General features: G+C 37.0%; 4 protein-coding genes across 16 annotated transcripts in view; 2 read left to right on the forward strand and 2 right to left on the reverse strand.

The window, feature by feature from the left end:
- Window positions 1-725: 725 nt before the first annotated feature.
- Window positions 726-7,717, reverse strand: LOC129440873 (membrane-anchored junction protein). Of its 9 annotated transcripts, XM_073859961.1 has the most exons (12): window positions 7,385-7,717; window positions 7,222-7,266; window positions 7,032-7,139; window positions 6,870-6,942; window positions 6,707-6,782; window positions 5,277-5,396; window positions 5,163-5,191; window positions 4,789-4,913; window positions 2,325-2,371; window positions 2,032-2,094; window positions 1,699-1,768; window positions 726-974 (listed from the first exon to the last, which is right to left on the reverse strand). In XM_073859961.1, exons 3-12 carry the CDS (start codon window positions 7,130-7,132, stop codon window positions 926-928), a joined length of 753 nt encoding a protein of 250 aa, XP_073716062.1. In that variant the 5' UTR covers window positions 7,133-7,139; window positions 7,222-7,266; window positions 7,385-7,717; the 3' UTR covers window positions 726-925. The 9 variants fall into 9 exon arrangements, 8 of the variants coding, with proteins under 8 accessions (XP_073716062.1, XP_073716060.1, XP_073716065.1 ...); XM_073859959.1 differs by lacking the exon at window positions 7,222-7,266; XM_073859964.1 differs by lacking the exon at window positions 7,222-7,266 and having other exon boundaries at window positions 2,320-2,371.
- Window positions 7,718-7,770: 53 nt separating this feature from the next.
- Window positions 7,771-9,636, forward strand: LOC129440852 (glyoxal reductase). 3 transcript variants are annotated; one of them, XM_055200423.2, is made up of 2 exons: window positions 7,771-7,910; window positions 8,550-9,636. In XM_055200423.2, the coding sequence occupies exon 2, from the start codon at window positions 8,588-8,590 to the stop codon at window positions 9,452-9,454; it is 867 nt and encodes a 288-aa protein (XP_055056398.2). In that variant the 5' UTR covers window positions 7,771-7,910; window positions 8,550-8,587; the 3' UTR covers window positions 9,455-9,636. The 3 variants fall into 3 exon arrangements, with proteins under 3 accessions (XP_055056398.2, XP_055056384.2, XP_055056390.2); XM_055200409.2 differs by lacking the exon at window positions 7,771-7,910 and adding an exon at window positions 7,926-8,438; XM_055200415.2 differs by lacking the exon at window positions 7,771-7,910 and adding an exon at window positions 7,926-8,319.
- A 148-nt stretch (window positions 9,637-9,784) lies between these two features.
- badb (BCL2 associated agonist of cell death b) lies at window positions 9,785-13,827 on the reverse strand. The gene is made up of 4 exons (XM_055200508.2): window positions 13,697-13,827; window positions 12,748-12,884; window positions 10,886-11,085; window positions 9,785-10,767 (listed from the first exon to the last, which is right to left on the reverse strand). The coding sequence occupies exons 2-4, from the start codon at window positions 12,875-12,877 to the stop codon at window positions 10,654-10,656; spliced, it is 444 nt and encodes a 147-aa protein (XP_055056483.2). The 5' UTR covers window positions 12,878-12,884; window positions 13,697-13,827; the 3' UTR covers window positions 9,785-10,653.
- Window positions 13,828-14,616: 789 nt separating this feature from the next.
- Window positions 14,617-18,591, forward strand: part of exoc6b (exocyst complex component 6B) — a 167,134-nt gene continuing 163,159 nt past the window's right edge. For all 3 annotated transcript variants that reach the window (XM_055200381.2, XM_055200396.2, XM_055200390.2), the window contains exon 1: window positions 14,617-14,774. In XM_055200381.2, the coding sequence (XP_055056356.1) occupies window positions 14,686-14,774 (89 nt within the window). In that variant the 5' untranslated portion in view covers window positions 14,617-14,685. The remainder of the gene's footprint in view (window positions 14,775-18,591) is intronic.

Here is an 18,591-nt window from a genome sequence, read left to right on the forward strand (position 1 = left end):
AGATTTAATGCTTCAAAGTTACAATGACGTTTATGCAGCCTCACGTGCAAGGGAGGGGGTGTGCCGTGTACGGCACAGTGTTCCTTATCAGGTTAAAGCAACACTAAAGAGTTTTTGCTCTTTAATTATAAAAACTTATTTACAGATAAAACTTAAAAACAGAATAATGCCTAAAAGCTGATGTTTGAAAATGTGTACAGCTAACAAGCCAAAAAACCCAGAAATAAGTTTTTATAAGCTGTCGACCCCAAAAAACGATCGTTTAAAGACACAAAAGTGGAAACAGGCAACTTTTCATAGTACTCATATTAGTAGAACTGTGTCCACTAGGGGGAAACGTAGTCGGCGATCCACTTTTTTTCTCCTTAAAGGCTGGGTTTTATGGCTCCACAGCTTATAAAAACATATTTCTGTTTTTTTTTGCTTGTTAGCTGTACATATTGTCACACAGCAGCTTTTAGGCATTATTGTGTTTTTTGTTATAGGGCAGAAATGACAAGGAGGCGGCCTCGTGCAATACAAAGTCAATGGAGACGGTTGGATTGTTTTCCCCCCCGGTGGCCGTGGTTTTCAGGTTATGACGCGCTGCGCTCTGTCTCTATGCATAGACTTATGTAGAACCTTGGCTTATGACTTCACCTTACTTATTGGGAGTGGTGTGTCACACACACACCCGCAAAATGCCTCACGCACACAAAAAATAATTTACACTTATCAGCAATTGTTAAAAATACATGTATTTGAAACACACTGCACATAATGAACATTAGAATAGCAATTTCTACACTCTGAACAAAAGCTAAACATACAGTACATTACAAACAACTGCAATTATAAACAACTGCAATTCAGACTTTTAAGACATTTCAAACTAAAACAGAATTTCTCCAACAAAAACAGTGTCAAGGAATGTCGGTTTGAAATGTTATTTTGCAGAACTCTTGTGGAAAAACATAGAAAAAGGAAACAGGGAGCTGTGGGAGAACATGAAACATGCAGGTGATGAAAAAAAAATCCATTCTCAGTCCGGATTCTAGCATTTCAGTTGAAAAGCAGATTTATGAAAGAACTTAGTCCTGATAAGTTTTACAGTACAATAGGTTGTACTGAAACTCCTTGATGTGATTGTTTAAAAAAGCACTTGCTAGCACAGTATGTATTTGATAAGTCATGATACTGTCCATTGTTAAAGCTGCGGCGTGTAATAAGCAGCGGCAGCCGGTGACTTCTTTTTTCGAGGACACACGATGCGAAGTTCGTCACAACATGTATGTAGCCCGTCATGTGTGTGGTTCCTTTTTTCAAAGGGTTTATGATAAAAGAGACGATCGCGTTTGCCAGATACTCGTATAATCTCATGCATAGTCAGAGTTTAAGTGAGTGTCTTGTGTGTATTTTGTGAATGTGAACATCTCTGTTATCATAAACGGTTTTGACGCGTGTGCAGAAGGCACTTATTTTGACAACACACATGATGCACATGACGCAACGAACACATATTTTGAAAACACAAGCAACACACATGACACTCCGATGACTTATTTTGAATTAGCGCCCCTCGGATAAGCAGTCACGAGCCAACACTGGTAATAACTTAACTAATGGTTTGTTGTTTTAGGCCAAATTATCAGTTTTTCACACAACTGACATCAGGAGGGTTTGCAAAACCTGTTGAAAAATAGTCAATGCATCGCTTACCTTGCTAGTTTGGTAATGATCCCCGTGTTCTGTCCAGTAACTGATTCTGGGTTAGAAGTTTCAGGGACAGCTAAATTTACAAATTTTAAAAAATGTAAATTAATGCTAAGTTAAGATAAAATAAACTTATTATTTGCTTATTAATCCTCAAAAAAAAAAAAAAAAAAAAAAAACTAATACAGTACTTTGATATTAGGATAGTAATAAACTGATAAAAGATGGGATTGTAAACCCTTCTATTTGCCTGGTAATTTACTTAATGTTAAAGAAATTATTTAATATAATAAAGAAACATGCAGGGTAAGTAAGAGATATTCTGAGTGTGCAATTTACCATCATCTGATTCAGCATGAATCTGCAACAGAAAAAGTACAACCGAGCAAGCATTAAGAGAGACTATGAAAGAGATTAACAATGACGGATGAGTTCGCTTCTAAATCTATCCCAGATGTACCTGAAACAGGTTTTTATTTTTACCAGCTTCTATAATTAACATAATGGAGTACTTATGCCACCTGAATGGGCTAATATGTCAGATTGTGCACCCTCAAGGGGCAATTACAGATGATTAGTGATGGAGAAATAAAACGGCCTACCACACATACATAAACATACACTAACCTCACTGCCACAAACCATCCCTTCTGCACCATCAGCCAAGCAAAGGGACTCCCTGAAAGAGAAACGAGGAGAGAAAGATCCATTTGTTCTATTGTATTTGACATATTATATATTCCTGTTCCCATTTCCAGTGCATTTTACATAAAAACAGAAGATCTGTGTTAGGAAAGTGTGCAAGCTTACCAGCTTGAGGGTTTTCATCTCACACACACACACACACACACACACACACACACACACACACACACACGCACGCACGCACGCACGCACGCACGCACGCACACACTCACAAATCCTCTGTGAAAAGGTATCTATTTTTACACGGACTGCTGAGTCCTTGTCAGCATAAACCAACATCAATCATTTACTTCAGCATCTATCGCCCACCACAAACTGAAAATGAGTTCAAGGCAGAATTAAAAGTAGATGTCAAGTTCTGTTCTCTGCTTTTTTATTGATTTGTACATCCGTGCCTATAAGGAAGAATTAGATGAGAGAGGATGTTATTTTAACAGCTAAATTATTATGTTTTGCCTTAAGATTGAGTGACAGCTTCATTGAGATGGCGCCCAGTGCTCAGGCTCCTCTGAGGTTTCATAACTGCTGCATCTGACACAAGACCTTATATCAACTTATCATCTATCACTAAAAACAATAAGGAAAATCCCAGAAATATCTCCTGGGTTTTGGTTGATCTGACAGGATCACCATCCTTTAATTTGACAGCTTATGTAACAGGTTTGTTTCATCATCACTTTGAGTGGCCTTTTGAATGATTAGGTGCTCATGTACTACATATTACACTTCCTGTAAAAAAGTCTGTTACGGTTCAACTTGGACTGCAAAGTTTAACCCTTATATTATGTTCCGGGTCAATTTGACCCGTTTTGATTTTTAAGCTGTCGGATAAACCAGTTATCCTGTGATCTTATTCTTGAAATTTTGTGACTTTTTCCTCATTTATGGCCGTGAACATGTATGCAAAGTTTGGACATGCTGATATGTTTTGAAGTGTACCAAAAAAAAATTGTAACGATTTTGAGGTTCGCGGGTCAATTTGACCCATTTTTTTTCTCCAAAGCAACTGTATAGACCTAAATTAATATATATATATTTTTAGTGTTTCTTGCTATATTGGTGTTTTACTGTCCTGAAATGGGGGTAAAAATGCTTCTCCTCACTCTTTTGAGTTCTGAAAAAGACTGATACTGATGGTAAGTGAGCTATCATTTCTATTGACAATGTATATGAAATACTACTTAAGTTATCTTTTTCTTCCAGACATTTTGTCACTTTTTCTCATTTAGGGCCATGAACATGAATGCAAAGTTTGAATACACTGATGTGTTTTGAAGTTTTTTTAGCACAAAAAATGATTTTTGTTACGATTTTGATGGTCAATTTGACCCATATTTATTTGTTCCAATGCAACTGTATAGACACAAATTAAATACATTTATTGCGTATATGTTGGTGTTTTACTACCCTGGAAAGGGAAAAGTGAGCTTTACTCACTATTTTCAGTAGTGATAAAGACTTTCTCAGACACAAAAAAGTAAATGTAAACTATCATTTCTATTTTCATTGTATATGAAATACTTTGTAAAGCAGATGAATTCAAACCCACAGAAAACCCAGAGGTGAATACATGTGATGCCAGTTGTGCCCCACAAAACATGACACCAAAATAAGCACCATTTGTGTAAAATGCAAGAAGTCAGAATGCACATGCTTGATGTGTGCACATCATGTAAACAGTGATTTCTTGAATTTGTACAATGAGCCTTTAAGAACAAAAGACAGGGTTCCCACACCTTAGTTAACTTCAAATTCAAGGACCTTTCAAGGACTTTCCAGGTCCAATACCCTCAAATTCAAGGACTAAATGTGGGGACACGTTTCAAGTGAGAACAAGGTTACATTCTGTTACGTTTTAAGATACATTGTTACAGTTCCCTTTCGAGGGAACTCGTGCTGCATCACTGCAGTGACACTTTGAGGACGCCTCCAGGGGTAAGTGCATCTGAATGTGTATATCAAATTCAACCAATGGTGAGGCTTAACGACAAAGACAGGGTGATGCGGGATCCAGGAAGTATGTCGCTATCTGAAATATTGCCAAAGACGGCGTTACAGGGATGCAGGAAGTATGGCAAGGGAGAAGCAGCGTCTCAGGGAACGAGACGCTGCGTCTCCCTTGCCATACTCCCTTTCGCTTTTCAGGGAACAACAGTTACATACGTAACCAGAGACGTTTTCATTTGTCAAATACAAAAAAGCCTTTTTGTATGAATCAACATCCGCATACAGAAGATATAAGCATTTAAAGCGAATAGTTTAGGATGTGTGCTTAAAAGTCTAGAAATTTTATGATATTATCCTACACTACACACGGAACAAATATCTAAATACACCGTAAAAGATGGGCAGGACCTGGCAATGATCTATTACTTTATACAACACACTTACTGAAGATTCTCTAAAGATGGTTTATGTTGGTTGCCCTGGCTCATAACGCCCTCTTCTGGATGTGCAACTGCAGTGGTTTGGTCTTTTACCAGTGTGTCACCAGCAAGTAAAATAGTCTCTCTTTCCTGTGGGCATTTACATGTTATCAGGCACTTTCCTTTCTAAGCTATGAATCCTTCCTAAAAACTTTACATATTGAGCAATTGACCAACTCAAAAACAAGAACTATGATAAGATATTTGTGATATAGCTATATGAAGTTTCAATTAGGATATTATCCCATTAACAAAATGAAATCAACAGAAAGTTTGACAGTTTATTTCTTGTGGTTTTCAATATGACTCAGCTGTATAAATATGATATGAGACACTTACCGGTAGGTTACAGACACTGGTATTTAACACTGTTAAACAAAAAAGACACAAGCACATATGTCACAGTGAGTATCATGTAGGGTACAGTGAACGTTTGCTATTGAGGAGTCTCACCTGAACGACCGGTTGGTTCACGACACTCCACGTACAGTGTGATGAGGAAGGGGTATGCAGACAGTTTTACACCTTCCCTCATGAATCTCAGTTTGGACACTTGTTCCCATTTACTCTTATCTGGATAAGAGAAAACAGTAATGATACTAAAGATTTGTATACTAACACTTATCAGTCTTAGTTTGAATACAGTACTGTACAAAACGCCCAGTCTCTATATTTTTCCATATTTCAGAATAATAGCAAATGCATCAAAACTATGTAATAACACAATTGTGGGAAACTTTTAACAGCACTGAGGAGTTTCCATGTATTATGTACTCATATAAGTTTCTTTTTCTTCATTATTTTGTCTAAATCATCATCACAAAATAAAAAATGTTTTCTAATGAAAGAAATTAAAACGCTGGCAAACTGCATTTTTGTCTACAAACGTAATTTCAAACGTTTCAACACACACCTTCAGATATTTAAAGATATTTAAAGGGGTCATAGGGTGAAAATCCGACTTTTTCCATGTTTACGTGCTATAATTGGGTCCCCAGTGCTTCTATCAACCTAGAAAACGTGAAAAACACCAACCAGTAACTTAGTTTTGGTAAGCCGTTTTTGAAAGCATGTGAAAAATTAGGTTGTTCAGATTTCGTCTGTTTTTTAATGTAGGTAGCAAGGCCACTTACAATAATACAGTCCCTTAATCTGCATTATCCAACCACGGCACTGCCATTTAGTGCAGAGAGAAAGAGAGAGAAATAGTTGACAGCAAAATTAAGTTTCAATTACAACAAACCATCATCATTGTGATCAGTGTTTGCATTTCATCCGCTCATTTGCATTTTAAATGACACACCCCAAAACGGCACACTTTTGCTAAGGCCTACAAAGTGGCAATTTTACCATGCTGGCCCGAGAATTTTCGGGTGTTTATTGTATCACCTCCCACCTTTACAAACAAAAACTACGATAAAACCTGTTGGAAAGCATATTTTGCAGCGATTTTTTTTGTGTAAGCATATCAGTGAACATCCCTGACCACTCGGTGAGTTTCACGTCTTTGTAAACGAAGGTTTAATGCATTTTAGAAAGGATTGTTCTAGTGCACCTATGCAGCCATTGAAGAGGTTGGGGCTGATACAACAGAAACCGAAAATTCTCGGGCCAGCATCATATGTCCAAATTTCAGTCAAAACCGTTCTATTTCATCATAAACAATCTGAAAACAGGGCTTTAAGTGTAAAAAACCGAACTTGTCCTTTAAAGAAAAAATGCATAATATAACCCCTTTAAGGTCATTAGAAACATTTCAGTCAAGTGTTTTTAAAATTTTGAATGGTACTGTACATCTTGTTGATATCAGCTCAAGTTCTGTCAAAATGCCAAAAATAACAAAATTGTACACTATGTTTAAAGATCTATTCAGAGAAGCATACATGGAAAAATGTTGAAATGCTGGGTAGTGAAGGGGTGAAGCCCATCCAGGTTTGCAAGCACTGCACGCACAGCATCCTGCAAAACAAATTTAGGTGAAATAATGAAAGACTCATTATTTGTGTAGTTTCAATCAAATTTAAACTAATAAACTTGATGCTAAACCTCCAGCTCCTCATTGACTAACTCTTCATCCAGCATGCATTCTTCACAGTTACTGTAAAACACAATGTCCATACTAGACATTTTAACAATTCATCAGAAATGACCATTGTATCATGTCTCAAACCAATTTAAATGATCAAACAAAAGTATTTATCGTCTTACCTGCTCCTCTCGCCTTTTCTTATCCTACATTTGTAGACATGTTGTCCAGCCTGAAAAAATCTGGTCTCAGGTACAGGGTAAGAAAAGGCCTGGATAGACATTCTGTAACTAAGCAATTTAATGAAAAGACACCTTCGTCAGAAAAAAATATACAAAAAAAGAGATTATGATAATAATAATGTATAAGTACCTTAGGATGTTGAGTGAATATCTTTATATTTTATCTACTACGTTTCTACAAATGGTAAATGACCTTATATAACGTTACTTTTATGTATACTAAAGCAGTGTTTATGTAAATGTTTATAACGTGTCAATTTACAATGTAAATTATATGGTAATTACTCATTTACCGTAAAGTATCAAGTATCTGAGCCAACTTAAACGCCGCCGGTGTGTTAATGGTTAAATAAACCCCGACGGGTTGTGAAATCCTGTCAGAGTTCCCGCCTCGGCGTCATCACAACAAACTAGGCTTGTTCGACTTCATGTATCGCCACAAGAACCGACACACTGATGACGTCAAAGTACCGCGAGAGCCATTCGGAAAATCACACGGAGACGTCTAAATTCGACTCGGCTCTCGCGGTAGTTTTACATCATGCGCTAAACACAGTTCTTGCGGCGCCGCATGAAGTCGAACAAGCCTTCTGATTGGTCCAATGTCATAGACATGTATGAATAGATGGGTCCCAGTCGACAGCTACGGACACGTTGATGCATTCGCCATTTTGGAACGGTTCACGTCGTCTCTCACAGTAAAATCAGCACAACTTTGCGAAGACTCTGGTTACGACGGCGTCTAACCTGCCGCACATTTTAAAAGAAGAAGACTCTGGTTGTAAAATTGCCGTGGTTTAATGTGATTACCTTTCACTGGTAAAATTTTGTTAGTTTATGTTTTATATGGATTCGCTGAATATTAGAGGTATTAAGCAATGATAACTTTTATATTAGATAATGCCTGTGTGGTGTATATAAGTTAAGCAATTGAAATGTTTGGTTCTATACACCAGCACAACATATTCATAAATAAGTATAAATACAGCTGCACACGCAGTTTAATCTGCTCTCGAGTGTTTACGGACCGTTTCAATATGGCGGAAGACTGTAGCCCATAGAAACAGCCGCTAGGCAGACATCTACGTTTATTTATATCTACGGTTTAGCCATATGCAGAAATACGTTCCGCCCTTGTGCTGTCTCATGATCAAGTCAGGTTAAGTTGTCGGGTAATAAAACCACAACTGTAACAGTCAGATAAGGCTGCAGCAGCAACGTGTTCCAGGTAAAACTCATCAGTCTAAATTAACATTTAAAAAAATCTGATCTGTGTTGTACGTACATTGGACTTTGATCAAGTTCCCTGGCAACTATTTGTTTTTAATGGTTTTAAAAACCTGTTGGGTAAGTTATGCCTGTTTACTGTCCCATTGGAATTTTGTCTGCAAAGTGTGTTTTAATCTATTATTACTACAGTACTGATACATTTGCAATATTGCTATAATTCATCTCTAGGTATCACAGAATTTCATTGTCCAGTTTAAGACCTCACGATGACAGACACTCAGCCATCTGTACTTCTCAACACCGGGACCCGGATGCCTTTGTTGGGACTGGGCACATTTCGTTTGCAAGGGCAAGAGGACACCTACAACGCTTTAGATGCTGCTTTGGCAGCCGGTTACCGTGCTTTTGACACAGCTGCAGTGTACCGTAACGAAACACATGTAGGTCATGCCCTCCGTTGCCTGCTGCCCAAGCACGGCCTATCACGAGAGGATGTTTTCATTACCAGTAAACTAGGTCCTAAAGATCAGGGTTCTAAAGCCAGGGATGGTTGCCTAAGAAGCCTGGAGCACTTGGGACTAGGCTACATTGATCTATTTCTTATTCATTGGCCAGGTACACAGGGGCTGCCAGTGGGGGATGAACATAACCCTGCAAACCGTGCTCAAAGCTGGGCTGTTCTGGAGGAGTTTTACTCAGAAGGAAAATTTCGGGCCATAGGGGTCTCTAATTATACCGTTGAACACATGCAGGAGCTTCTGAGGAACTGTAAAGTTTCTCCAGCTGTTCTTCAGGTGGAGTTTCACCCAAAGTTAGTACAAAATGAGCTTAGAGCTCTGTGTAAAGAAACAGGGGTGTGTTTCCAAGCCTACTCCTCTCTTGGAACAGGGCTTCTTTTGTCAGACCCTGTGGTTCAGGATGTGGCAAAAAGGTGTGGAAGGACACCAGCGCAGGTGTTGCTGAGGTGGGCCGTACAACAGAAGATTCCAGTGCTTCCGAAATCGTGTCAGCCAGAACGTGTGAAGAAGAATGGGTGTCTTTTTGACTTCGAGCTTAGTGAAAAGGACATGGAAAGTCTTTCCGCTCTTGACTGTGGAGTGAAGTTCTGCTGGGATCCAAAACAAGTGTCCTAACAAAAGACAATTATGTGATAACCCTTTAATATACAAGAACCTCCACAATTCTGCATCTATTATTGTTAGTCACTTTACATTAACTACATGTCATTTGTTTAAAATTAAAAGATAACTACAGAGGATATATGTGTTGACACAGGTATTAAGTCATTCTTATCTTATAAACAATTTGTAAGATTACAACAACAACATTAAGATAAAGAAATTGTACATTTACAGACTTAGTAGTGGGGTAAAGGGTAAATCTTCTGTTTACATTTCTTGATGCACCAAAAATGTAAAAAGTATTTACATTATAAAAAAACAATTGTGCATTGCAAAAACAAGTTTATAAAGTTTTGTGTTAATTTCTTTTTTTATTAAGCTATACTGTTACAAGATAAAAACATTAAAATGACAAACAAACATAAAGAACATCTGAAATCTGTCAAATCAAGTAATACCAGTGGTGATGGACTCCCTGTTCTATTCCTTTGGGGTATTTAGACCAAAAAAATATTAAGTTTTGGGTATTCAAACTCGTCGTTGTTTAGCTCATGTGCTTTTAGTATTAAAAAAAGTTATTATGTCTGTGTAGACCATTTCAAGAGTGTTTATTACTCTAAGGAAATAAAGGAAAAGGGCCCTCAGAGTGGTCAAAGTCCCTTTACAGTATCAACCCTGTGTGTGCCGTTCTAGATACTAACAAGTGAAATTTCATCGTTGTTGAAAAGACGATTTTCTAAAAATATTATTACAAATTCACTTAACAATTTTTCATATACAAATAAACATCTTGGACCTTATTAAACTTTGTTAAAAACTATTTCTTCATAACTTCGCATTAGTCTTTACCTTCAAAATTAAAAGGTTTTAGCCCTTACAAGTATCCAGTTTTCATTATATTTTGTTGCAATATCACCAAACGTGACAGAAAGATTGTGCTTTGGACATGGTGATATCAAGCGATCTGTTTCATTAATTTACTGCATAAATATTCCCAGAGTTTAGGTCAAATGGTTATCTCCATTTTGTGTATCCTCTGTGCCACATGCCAGTGAAATCATGCTATTCATTTAGCCAAGAGTCCCAGTGCAGTTCATAAAAAAGGTTTACAGCCAGTTCATGGAATTGCTTTTTGAATGCAGGCACATCCTATTCTTGTACCAGCATCAATATGTACAGTAGTCCATTTTCCATTATACGTTCACATTCAATCACTCTGCAGGACGCGACTCGGCATCAGATTCTTTGTGACTCCAAAGGAAAGCCAACCAGCTGGGTGACTGGCGCATATGAGATGATGTTCCTGCACTCTTTACCCTCTTCATCTATAAGGATCAGAGGTATTTTTAAGTATTTTTTTTTAAATATTGTCTTTTGTAGGTAGGCTATCAGTAACAGTTTTTAGAAAGAATATTTTTTCATGTCCAAAAACAGAGTTCTTACCCCTTGATCAAGTAGGATGTCAAATTCATCACTCATTCTCCTCAACTGTCGGCCGTATTTCTTAGCTGCCCACAGTGCAGGGGGAGCAGAACTGGATCGACGCCGGAAAGAATCATTAACTAATCCTCCCTCTCCTATGCCGGACTCCTTTAGGGCCTCTTCATTCATTGAGTGATTTCTTTGCCTCACCAGTTGTTCACCTTTAATGAAATGTGAATATAAATGAGCCTTGTCAGATCAGAGTAGACCTTTAAGGAATGTTTTTGTATTTCTTTGTTTAGTCAAGAAGAAATTAAGTTAAAGAAATTTGAGAAAAACATTTCAAGATTTTTCCCAATTTAAAAAACGCAGTGCTGCATAGACTTTATTGAAGCCCAAGGGGCAGTTTTCCGGACAGGGATTAGCTTAATCCAGGACTAGGCCTTAGTTTAATTATGAAATATAAGTAGTTTTAACAAACATGCCTTACTAAAAACGTTACCTGTGTGCATTGTGAGGCAAAACAAAGGGCCCTGATGTATTTTAAGATATGTCAGTGCAAGTTGTTTTTAGTTTGGACAGCTCTTAAAAATGTTTTAGTCTAGGACTAGTCTAATCCCTGTCCGGGAAACCGCTCCTAACAGTTTAAAGTTTCAGTGCAGTTTAAAATTGCAGTTTCGACGCAAATAAAAAAATATGTACTATTAAACTATTAAAAAAATTCTCGTCTTGGATTAGCCATGTGGCACGCCAGCGTGACCTTACGTATTGCGTAAGCACTAATAAAAGTAAAGTCACATTCTTTCTGATCCCATTTTTTTAAACCCTAGTTAGTGTGTAATGTTGCTACAATAGCATTAATAATAGCTGCAAAATGATAAAGCTCAAAGTTCACTGACAGGCGATATATTTTCTTTAACAGAATTTGCCTTTCAAAGCCTACAGTGAACGGCCGGTTTGGACTACAGCCCTCAACTTCCTGCTGTAATGACGTCAGTAGATCAGTTTTTTGACTAAACTCCACCCACAGGAATACGTCAGTCCCAGCTAAGCTGCTATCGATGCACAACACACTAAACAAACTACACAATCAGAACTCGATACATATTTCTGAAGGAGGGACTTCATAGAACAAGGAAGACATCAGCCCGTCTTTAGGACAGTGAAAACGCCGCTATACAGATAAATACAGCATTTTTTACACGTGAAACATGAACACATGTCATATTGCGCACTGTAAACACAATCAAAGCTTCAAAAAAACAGAAAGAACGGGACCTTTAAATTGCATTGAAACTGTTAACTATTGAGGTCCATTCTAGAAAAAATCCTGGAATTTTTTCCTCAAAAAACTTCTTCTCGACTGACCAAAGAAAGACATCAACATCTTGGATGACATGGTGGTGAGTAAATAATTGGGATTTTATTTTTATGAAAATTGAATATTCCTTTTAACGAAATAACACATTTTTCTACTGCACCAAAATAAATCTAGTTGTTTATGGCTGGTCATGTACCGTAATGTCATCATGATGGCCTGCTCTATACAGAATGAAACAGGTTTTATTTGATGACAGACACAACTGGTAAAACCAAAACCAAAACAACACAAGTAATTTAAACAATTAATCATGTACAGAAATTGGCTGTTTAGTAGTTTGTTTCATGCATTTGCTTAAAACTTGGTCAAACAATAATTAAAGGTCAATGTAATTCAACTTCTGTAGTCATAAAGCTTAACTTCAAGCAAAAACTGATGTTGATTCCTTGGAAAAATGCAGTGAGGTACTTGTGCTGTTGATAAACCGCTGTGTTTTGTATCCAGGATACAGCAGAAATGATGTTGTGTAGTTGTAACTATCCCACTGGCCCTTGAGACTTACTTTTCAACTGATCAGTCACGTTGAGGTGCTGCATTCTTTGATGTGATCCTATCTTAGCTTTTGTCCGGCCTGAGTCCTCCTGGTCTTCAGTATCTGACTCATTGTCAGAAAGTGTAAACATATGCGCCATGATTACACTGTAAGTTAAAGACAATAGGTAAATAATCTACATTATCATTTATTCTATCATATTTCTGTTTTTGATTACAAACTTTATTTAATTCAAAGTCATGACTGTATGTTAAAAAAATAGATGATTTAATCTTTGCTATTTACTTAAAAAATGGCACAAAAAGATCAACTAGGGGTAGATCATGAATCAGATGAAAACAAAGCTAACAAAGCATTAATGAGTAATACACGAAAACAATACAATGTACGTGCTTTGACCACTTGCCATAGAACAGTGATGTGGATAAAAAAAACATTTTACCACGTCTATTGATTACTATGATCGTTGTGGTACAAACAGGCAAAGCCACATTTTTAGAGCTAATTTCAGAGAGTTACTCTTACAATTTAATAGTCTTACCATGAAACATGAAAATAATTTAATTAGTACACATCTGGAGCAAGTGCCACAGTGAAATATCCACTGACGACGTTACATTTTAACCTATTGTCTCCAATGACGTTTGTCAAGAAGATAATTAGCCTTTTCCTCATCACGGTGCCAATCATAATTATAAATGCGCAGTTTCATCTCACGTCTTTAAATGAGCAGGGTTTCAAAACAGGTACCAACGAGAAACATTTGTTTACAACTTTGAGGCTCCGTCCAACCCCCAAAGACCCTTAAAAATCGAGTTGTTGCAATGATCTCTTCAAAAGAAAAGGGAGTTACTATCTTGTTAAAGTTTTGTCCAGCTCCGCGGGCGATTTAAAGTCACATTTTGCCTCCATTCATTATTGATATAACAAATTTCGAGTTAAATATCGAGTTTCTTACCGATTTCTGCCGTCTGTCGGTGTGTGTCTTCCGGGTGTTATCAGGCTGATGTTTGGACTGGCTCTGTTAGCACTTCTGATACTCTGTTGACACTCAGATGTACTACATTATGCTGTATAGATGCGCAACAGCATTTCAGGTTAAAAGTGCAACGCATTTAAAATTATAAACTAACTCTGCAAACAATAAATAAATACACATCAAGGGAACTGAATTAATTCATTAACAAAATAATTTATGAATTGTTATAAATTAACTAAATATATAAATACGTCATAATAAACAGAGGTTGTGAATGGCCATATCGTTTGAAATATAAAAATTAAATAATAATAATAATAATAAAAATAGAAAACTAGAAACTTACATTGAGGCAAATTTTTAGTAAAAAAATAAAAATGTGTTATATGGTTTAGTGCGTGACAAATTTTCCCAGAATTTCATAAATGTGTATAATTGCCTATTTTTATTTAATTGTTTATTTTAATAGTTTTTTTAAAAGTTATTTTTTGTTAAACCAGATGAGATAATGTATACGTTTTGCACATTTAGTTTGATTCAGCTTTTGAATCACTAGATGTCACTGTCTTTCATCACATGTTTTTTATTTTATTTTGGGTTGTAGAAGTTGTTGTATTCAGCAACGATAAAAACATACGACGTTATTCCATTAATCATATATTAACCATAACACATTTTTATTCATAAAAATGGTCTCATATTAAATAATAATTTTAATAAATGTCAATTTTAAACTTCAATTGAAACAATTCAATAAAGAAAATAATAACATTTTCAAATTAAATTACCCCTTCTTTGTTTATTTTTTTTCCAAATGATTAGATAAACGTAATATGTTTTTTGCGTTCTCTCTAAAACTTTATTTATCCATAATGAATCGTTCAATCGTAATACCGGAAGTAAAAGCTCCAGTGTTTTCCCCCCTCTCGGTGCGTTATTTTCGCGAGCGCGTCGCGAGGATATGGAAGATGGCGAGCGCGGAGACAGCGGCAGAGCACGAGCGAATCCTGCGCGAGATTGAGAGCACAGACACGAACTGTATCGGGCCCACACTCCGGTAAGTCACTAACCGGACAGGAGCTCGGTGTGTGTGGTGACATTTTGATTCAAAGGTGCCCGGAGAGATTGTTCTCCTTGTTCCTCAAACTTCTCACTTGCCAGAAAATCTTCCATTCAAGTTGTCAGGCTGGTGAAGTGGACACTCAGTAATGCTTTACAGCCTGAGAGTATTTTAGTTATTATTCCTCTCACATGTGTCTCTGCATGACACACGGAGAGGAGGCGGATAATGGAGTATAATGAATAATGCTCTTGATCTGAAAACTAACCAAAAGAATCTTGAGCACAGTTCGTGTTGTTGCTGTCCATTGTATTTAAGGAAGTAACCCTGGCTTTTAACTTCTCAGACTGGGGTCGTTGAGGCGTTTGTTTTGATTATAACTCATTTGTGCCATAACAAATGAGCCTAAGTTGTTCATAATTACGGTCTTATCAAAAGAAAGTGGTTACTGATTGTGTAGATAAAACCCTTAAACCTTTTTTCTAAATCCGCTAATAACCGATTTTAGTTAATATTCAGCAACTCTAGGTCAGGATTTGTTTACGTGATAGAAAATAACGTTTCATCAGTTGAAGAAGACAATACCAGTAGTATTTTGGTTTGGTTAGTTTAGTTGTAATTTATTCACAACAGACAAAATTGTATTTTTCAAATATCAGTTTTGTTTTGGGTGCATATTTACATTTATGTGTATTGATGTATTTAGTGGTTCATGGTATGCTGTTTTAGTTTAGGCTGCTTGTTATAAGATTAACATTACATTAAGCAAGTAAACTTTAGTTAGAAAGCATTTCAAACTTGATCTGTCAAAGCTGGGCAACAAATGGATGTTGTGTGTGTGCTTCATTGATAACAGCTTTATATTTTTAACACCCTGTGGTTAGGCTATCATTTAAGGACAGTCTGGCTTCCTTCACTTGGTATTTTTTGCAGTTGTTATATTGAATATTGTTGCAACACATTAACTTGTATTGTTGTATATGATTGGTTCTTGTAAGTCCCATAAAAAGTGCATGAAAGGAAAATATTTGGTATAAAGGTGTGTGTAAGACATGGTAAAAGCGGAAGTAATGTTTGGTGGCCCAATAACAAATTGGGAGAAACTTTTTTTGTGAATTTCTTGTAAAGAAGGAATGTATTTTTTTTAGTATACAAGCCCCAAGTTAAGGACTGTCACTAGTGAACATGCAAAAATGCATACCGTTTAACAACCCCCTCCCCAAAACCCCACCCCCCCAACAACAACAGGGTATGGACTAGTAGTCTTTTACGACACTGTATGAAACCATCAAGATAAAATATTGTTTAGAAATTGTATCATCTTGAGAAGTTTTAATCAATGGCCCGCACAAGATATATTGCCATTTGTAAATGTTGGTCACTGACTGGAAAAAAGTTCAGACAAAGTTACAAAGTGCTATAGAGCATATGATATATTGGCCCATAATTAGTCAGATAAAAGCTTTTTTGTCCCACTTTCGGACATAATCCAATGTTCAGGGCACATTATATCCTAGCAATCAAAGGGTGCAGAAAACGCATCAGAACTTAAACTGTTAGATTATTTTCAACTGGGTGAAAATGACAACAGGATTGCAGTTTGTATGCTCTGGACTTCTAGGATTTCATGACATAATACTTTAAAACAAGGAGTAAAAAGCAAAACTATCTGTATCTTGCTTGAATTAAGCTGCTTACATTGGAGGCCCCACACACAAGTAATCGAATTGTGGTATTGTATTGGCACAGAAATTTAGTTTCATTGCATCCCTAGTTTAAAAGATGTTCTTTTCTAGTTTAAAAGATCTTTGTAATGTGAAAACACCCTGGAAAATTCCAAATCTCCTCATGTAGAACAAGATCTATCATCATAATGCATTATTAGGGCCCGACGCCCGAGCACCAAGGTGCGAAAGGCCAAAGTGAAGATTTCTGATAACCCTGGTTATGTGTTGGCGTGTCAACTGGGAGAAACAGGGTTTTAGGTTCTGAAACGTCACATTATGTGCCAGAAAATGCTTAACGTCATGTGAGCGCCCTATGCTGTTTTCAAATGAACAGGAAGTCGCTCGTGTCATTCGTTGGTGTCGATTCTGAGGATTTTATTCCTCTCCCTACACTGTTGTCCATAGCTTTGACATAGTAATTATGACGCTTGACGGCGTATTTATGCGGGTTGATGTAAATTACACGTTTGAAAACGATGTTGTGTGCACAATGTTATTATTGAAAACAGAGGCTGGGAAATATTTGTTTCTCTGAATACCCGGCTATGTGTAAATGTAGCCTTAGTCTCTCTACACTATGTACAGTATAAAGTACATATTATGTAGAATGTGTGCTGCAAGGTTTTATAAAAATGCATGTTTCTTTAATTCGAATGTCACAGTGCATTGCATTAGTATGTTTATTTACACTCTTAAAGGGACACTTCACCCATTTGCATTAAGCTTTGTATAGTTAGAAACCCAGTCATGTTTTTGAATGGTCATGCATCATTCCCTCTGTTTCCCCTGTGACGGGAGAAATATGGATTTCAGTGTTGCACTTCCTTCTTTCAATGATGCAAAAATCATCATTTTGCATCATTGAAAGAAGGAAGTCCTCTATCTTTGCAGAGGGGGTGAGAGTACAAACACTCCGTTTCTCGGTCAAACAGGCACCAAATTCTAAATTTATGTTACATTTCGACTATAAATATGATCCACTTTTAATAAAGATGAATGTTTCCACAGGTGAAATGCTCCTTTAACTATTTGCTCTTTGATGCTGTATAATGGATGATACAACACATTATCGCACTGCTGAGACTAAAGGCTAAATTAAAGGCAAACAAGCAAATCAATAACTGTAAATGTTTTAAAGGTCGGCAGAGATAGATTTTTCTTTCTGGTTTTTGAACACGGTTTTCTGTGTCAGATGAGTGGTGTATCTGCCTCTGTGTTTGTTTTAAATCCCTTTCAGTGTAAGCTAAGCTGCATTTGATAGTGGTTTACATTTATTCTGTTGATGTAAGCAGGTTTAACATCCTCATGTTGTTGTTTTTCTTGTCTGTAAATGTGTTTTGTTACTGCATAATGTCATATGTATTGCATGGGCTGTATGAGTTACATTTAGTTCTTGAGTTAGTTTATGACTCTTAAGGACCATTTACACTATGAATGATAATTATAAAGATAAATATACAGATAACTGATAGTGTCCAATGAACGATAATGTTTATTCCAAGATAGACAGGCTGCTGGGCTTTGGTTTATTTTGATCTTTCTTAGTGAGTCAGTTTCCCCAGACTCTTCTTCCTTTACTGCTCAGTGTTTCCAGCACGCCTCCATGAAGAGTTATGTTTTGCTTAAACTATAATTGAGGAGCTCAGATGCAAAAGCCTCTAACGACACCTCCATTAAAAATGAGATGATGATATCAACCGAAAGATCTCGGCATGTATTACGCCGGTTTCACACCGCACGCGTGGGCAGTGCGTAAGCGGCGCATGTTTTTTTCTGCGCCCATGTTAACAAGTTAGAGCACGCACACCGCACGCATCAGCAGCATATACTCGCCTAAAAGTAGCTGCACTGAAGCAACAATTTTTGCTGCGCTGCTCACGCTCAATTAAAGTGACAGTGCATTGTTTATGGTTAAAATGCTTGTGGAATGATGCGAAAAGTTTAATTTTACCAATGACGTAAGGGGTGTGCCGTAGGGTGTCATTGGAGCAAGAAGTTATGGTTTAACTCAGGGATTTAAATGCAGATCGGCATTCACATCGAGAAATGTCAGCAAATTGGACTGAAGCAGAGATCAGGGAGCTTAT

The sequence above is a fragment of the Misgurnus anguillicaudatus genome, chromosome 21, assembly GCF_027580225.2.
Source record: "Misgurnus anguillicaudatus chromosome 21, ASM2758022v2, whole genome shotgun sequence".
Taxonomy (NCBI): Eukaryota; Metazoa; Chordata; class Actinopteri; order Cypriniformes; family Cobitidae; genus Misgurnus; species Misgurnus anguillicaudatus.

Coding starts and splice junctions, on each gene's coding strand:
- LOC129440873 (XM_073859959.1), bottom strand. CDS start 7,132: ATGTCTATCCAGGCCTTTTCTTACCCTGTACCTGAGACCAGATTTTTT. Junction 1,769..2,031: donor TCATGCTGAATCAGATGATG/GTAAATTGCACA, acceptor TTGTAAATTTAG/CTGTCCCTGAAACTTCTAAC. Junction 975..1,698: donor ATCATTACCAAACTAGCAAG/GTAAGCGATGCA, acceptor GTTCTCCCACAG/CTCCCTGTTTCCTTTTTCTA.
- LOC129440852 (XM_055200423.2), top strand. CDS start 8,588: ATGACAGACACTCAGCCATCTGTACTTCTCAACACCGGGACCCGGATG.
- badb (XM_055200508.2), bottom strand. CDS start 12,877: ATGGCGCATATGTTTACACTTTCTGACAATGAGTCAGATACTGAAGAC. Junction 11,086..12,747: donor CGTGACTGATCAGTTGAAAA/GTAAGTCTCAAG, acceptor ATTTCATTAAAG/GTGAACAACTGGTGAGGCAA. Junction 10,768..10,885: donor ACATCCTACTTGATCAAGGG/GTAAGAACTCTG, acceptor TGATCCTTATAG/ATGAAGAGGGTAAAGAGTGC.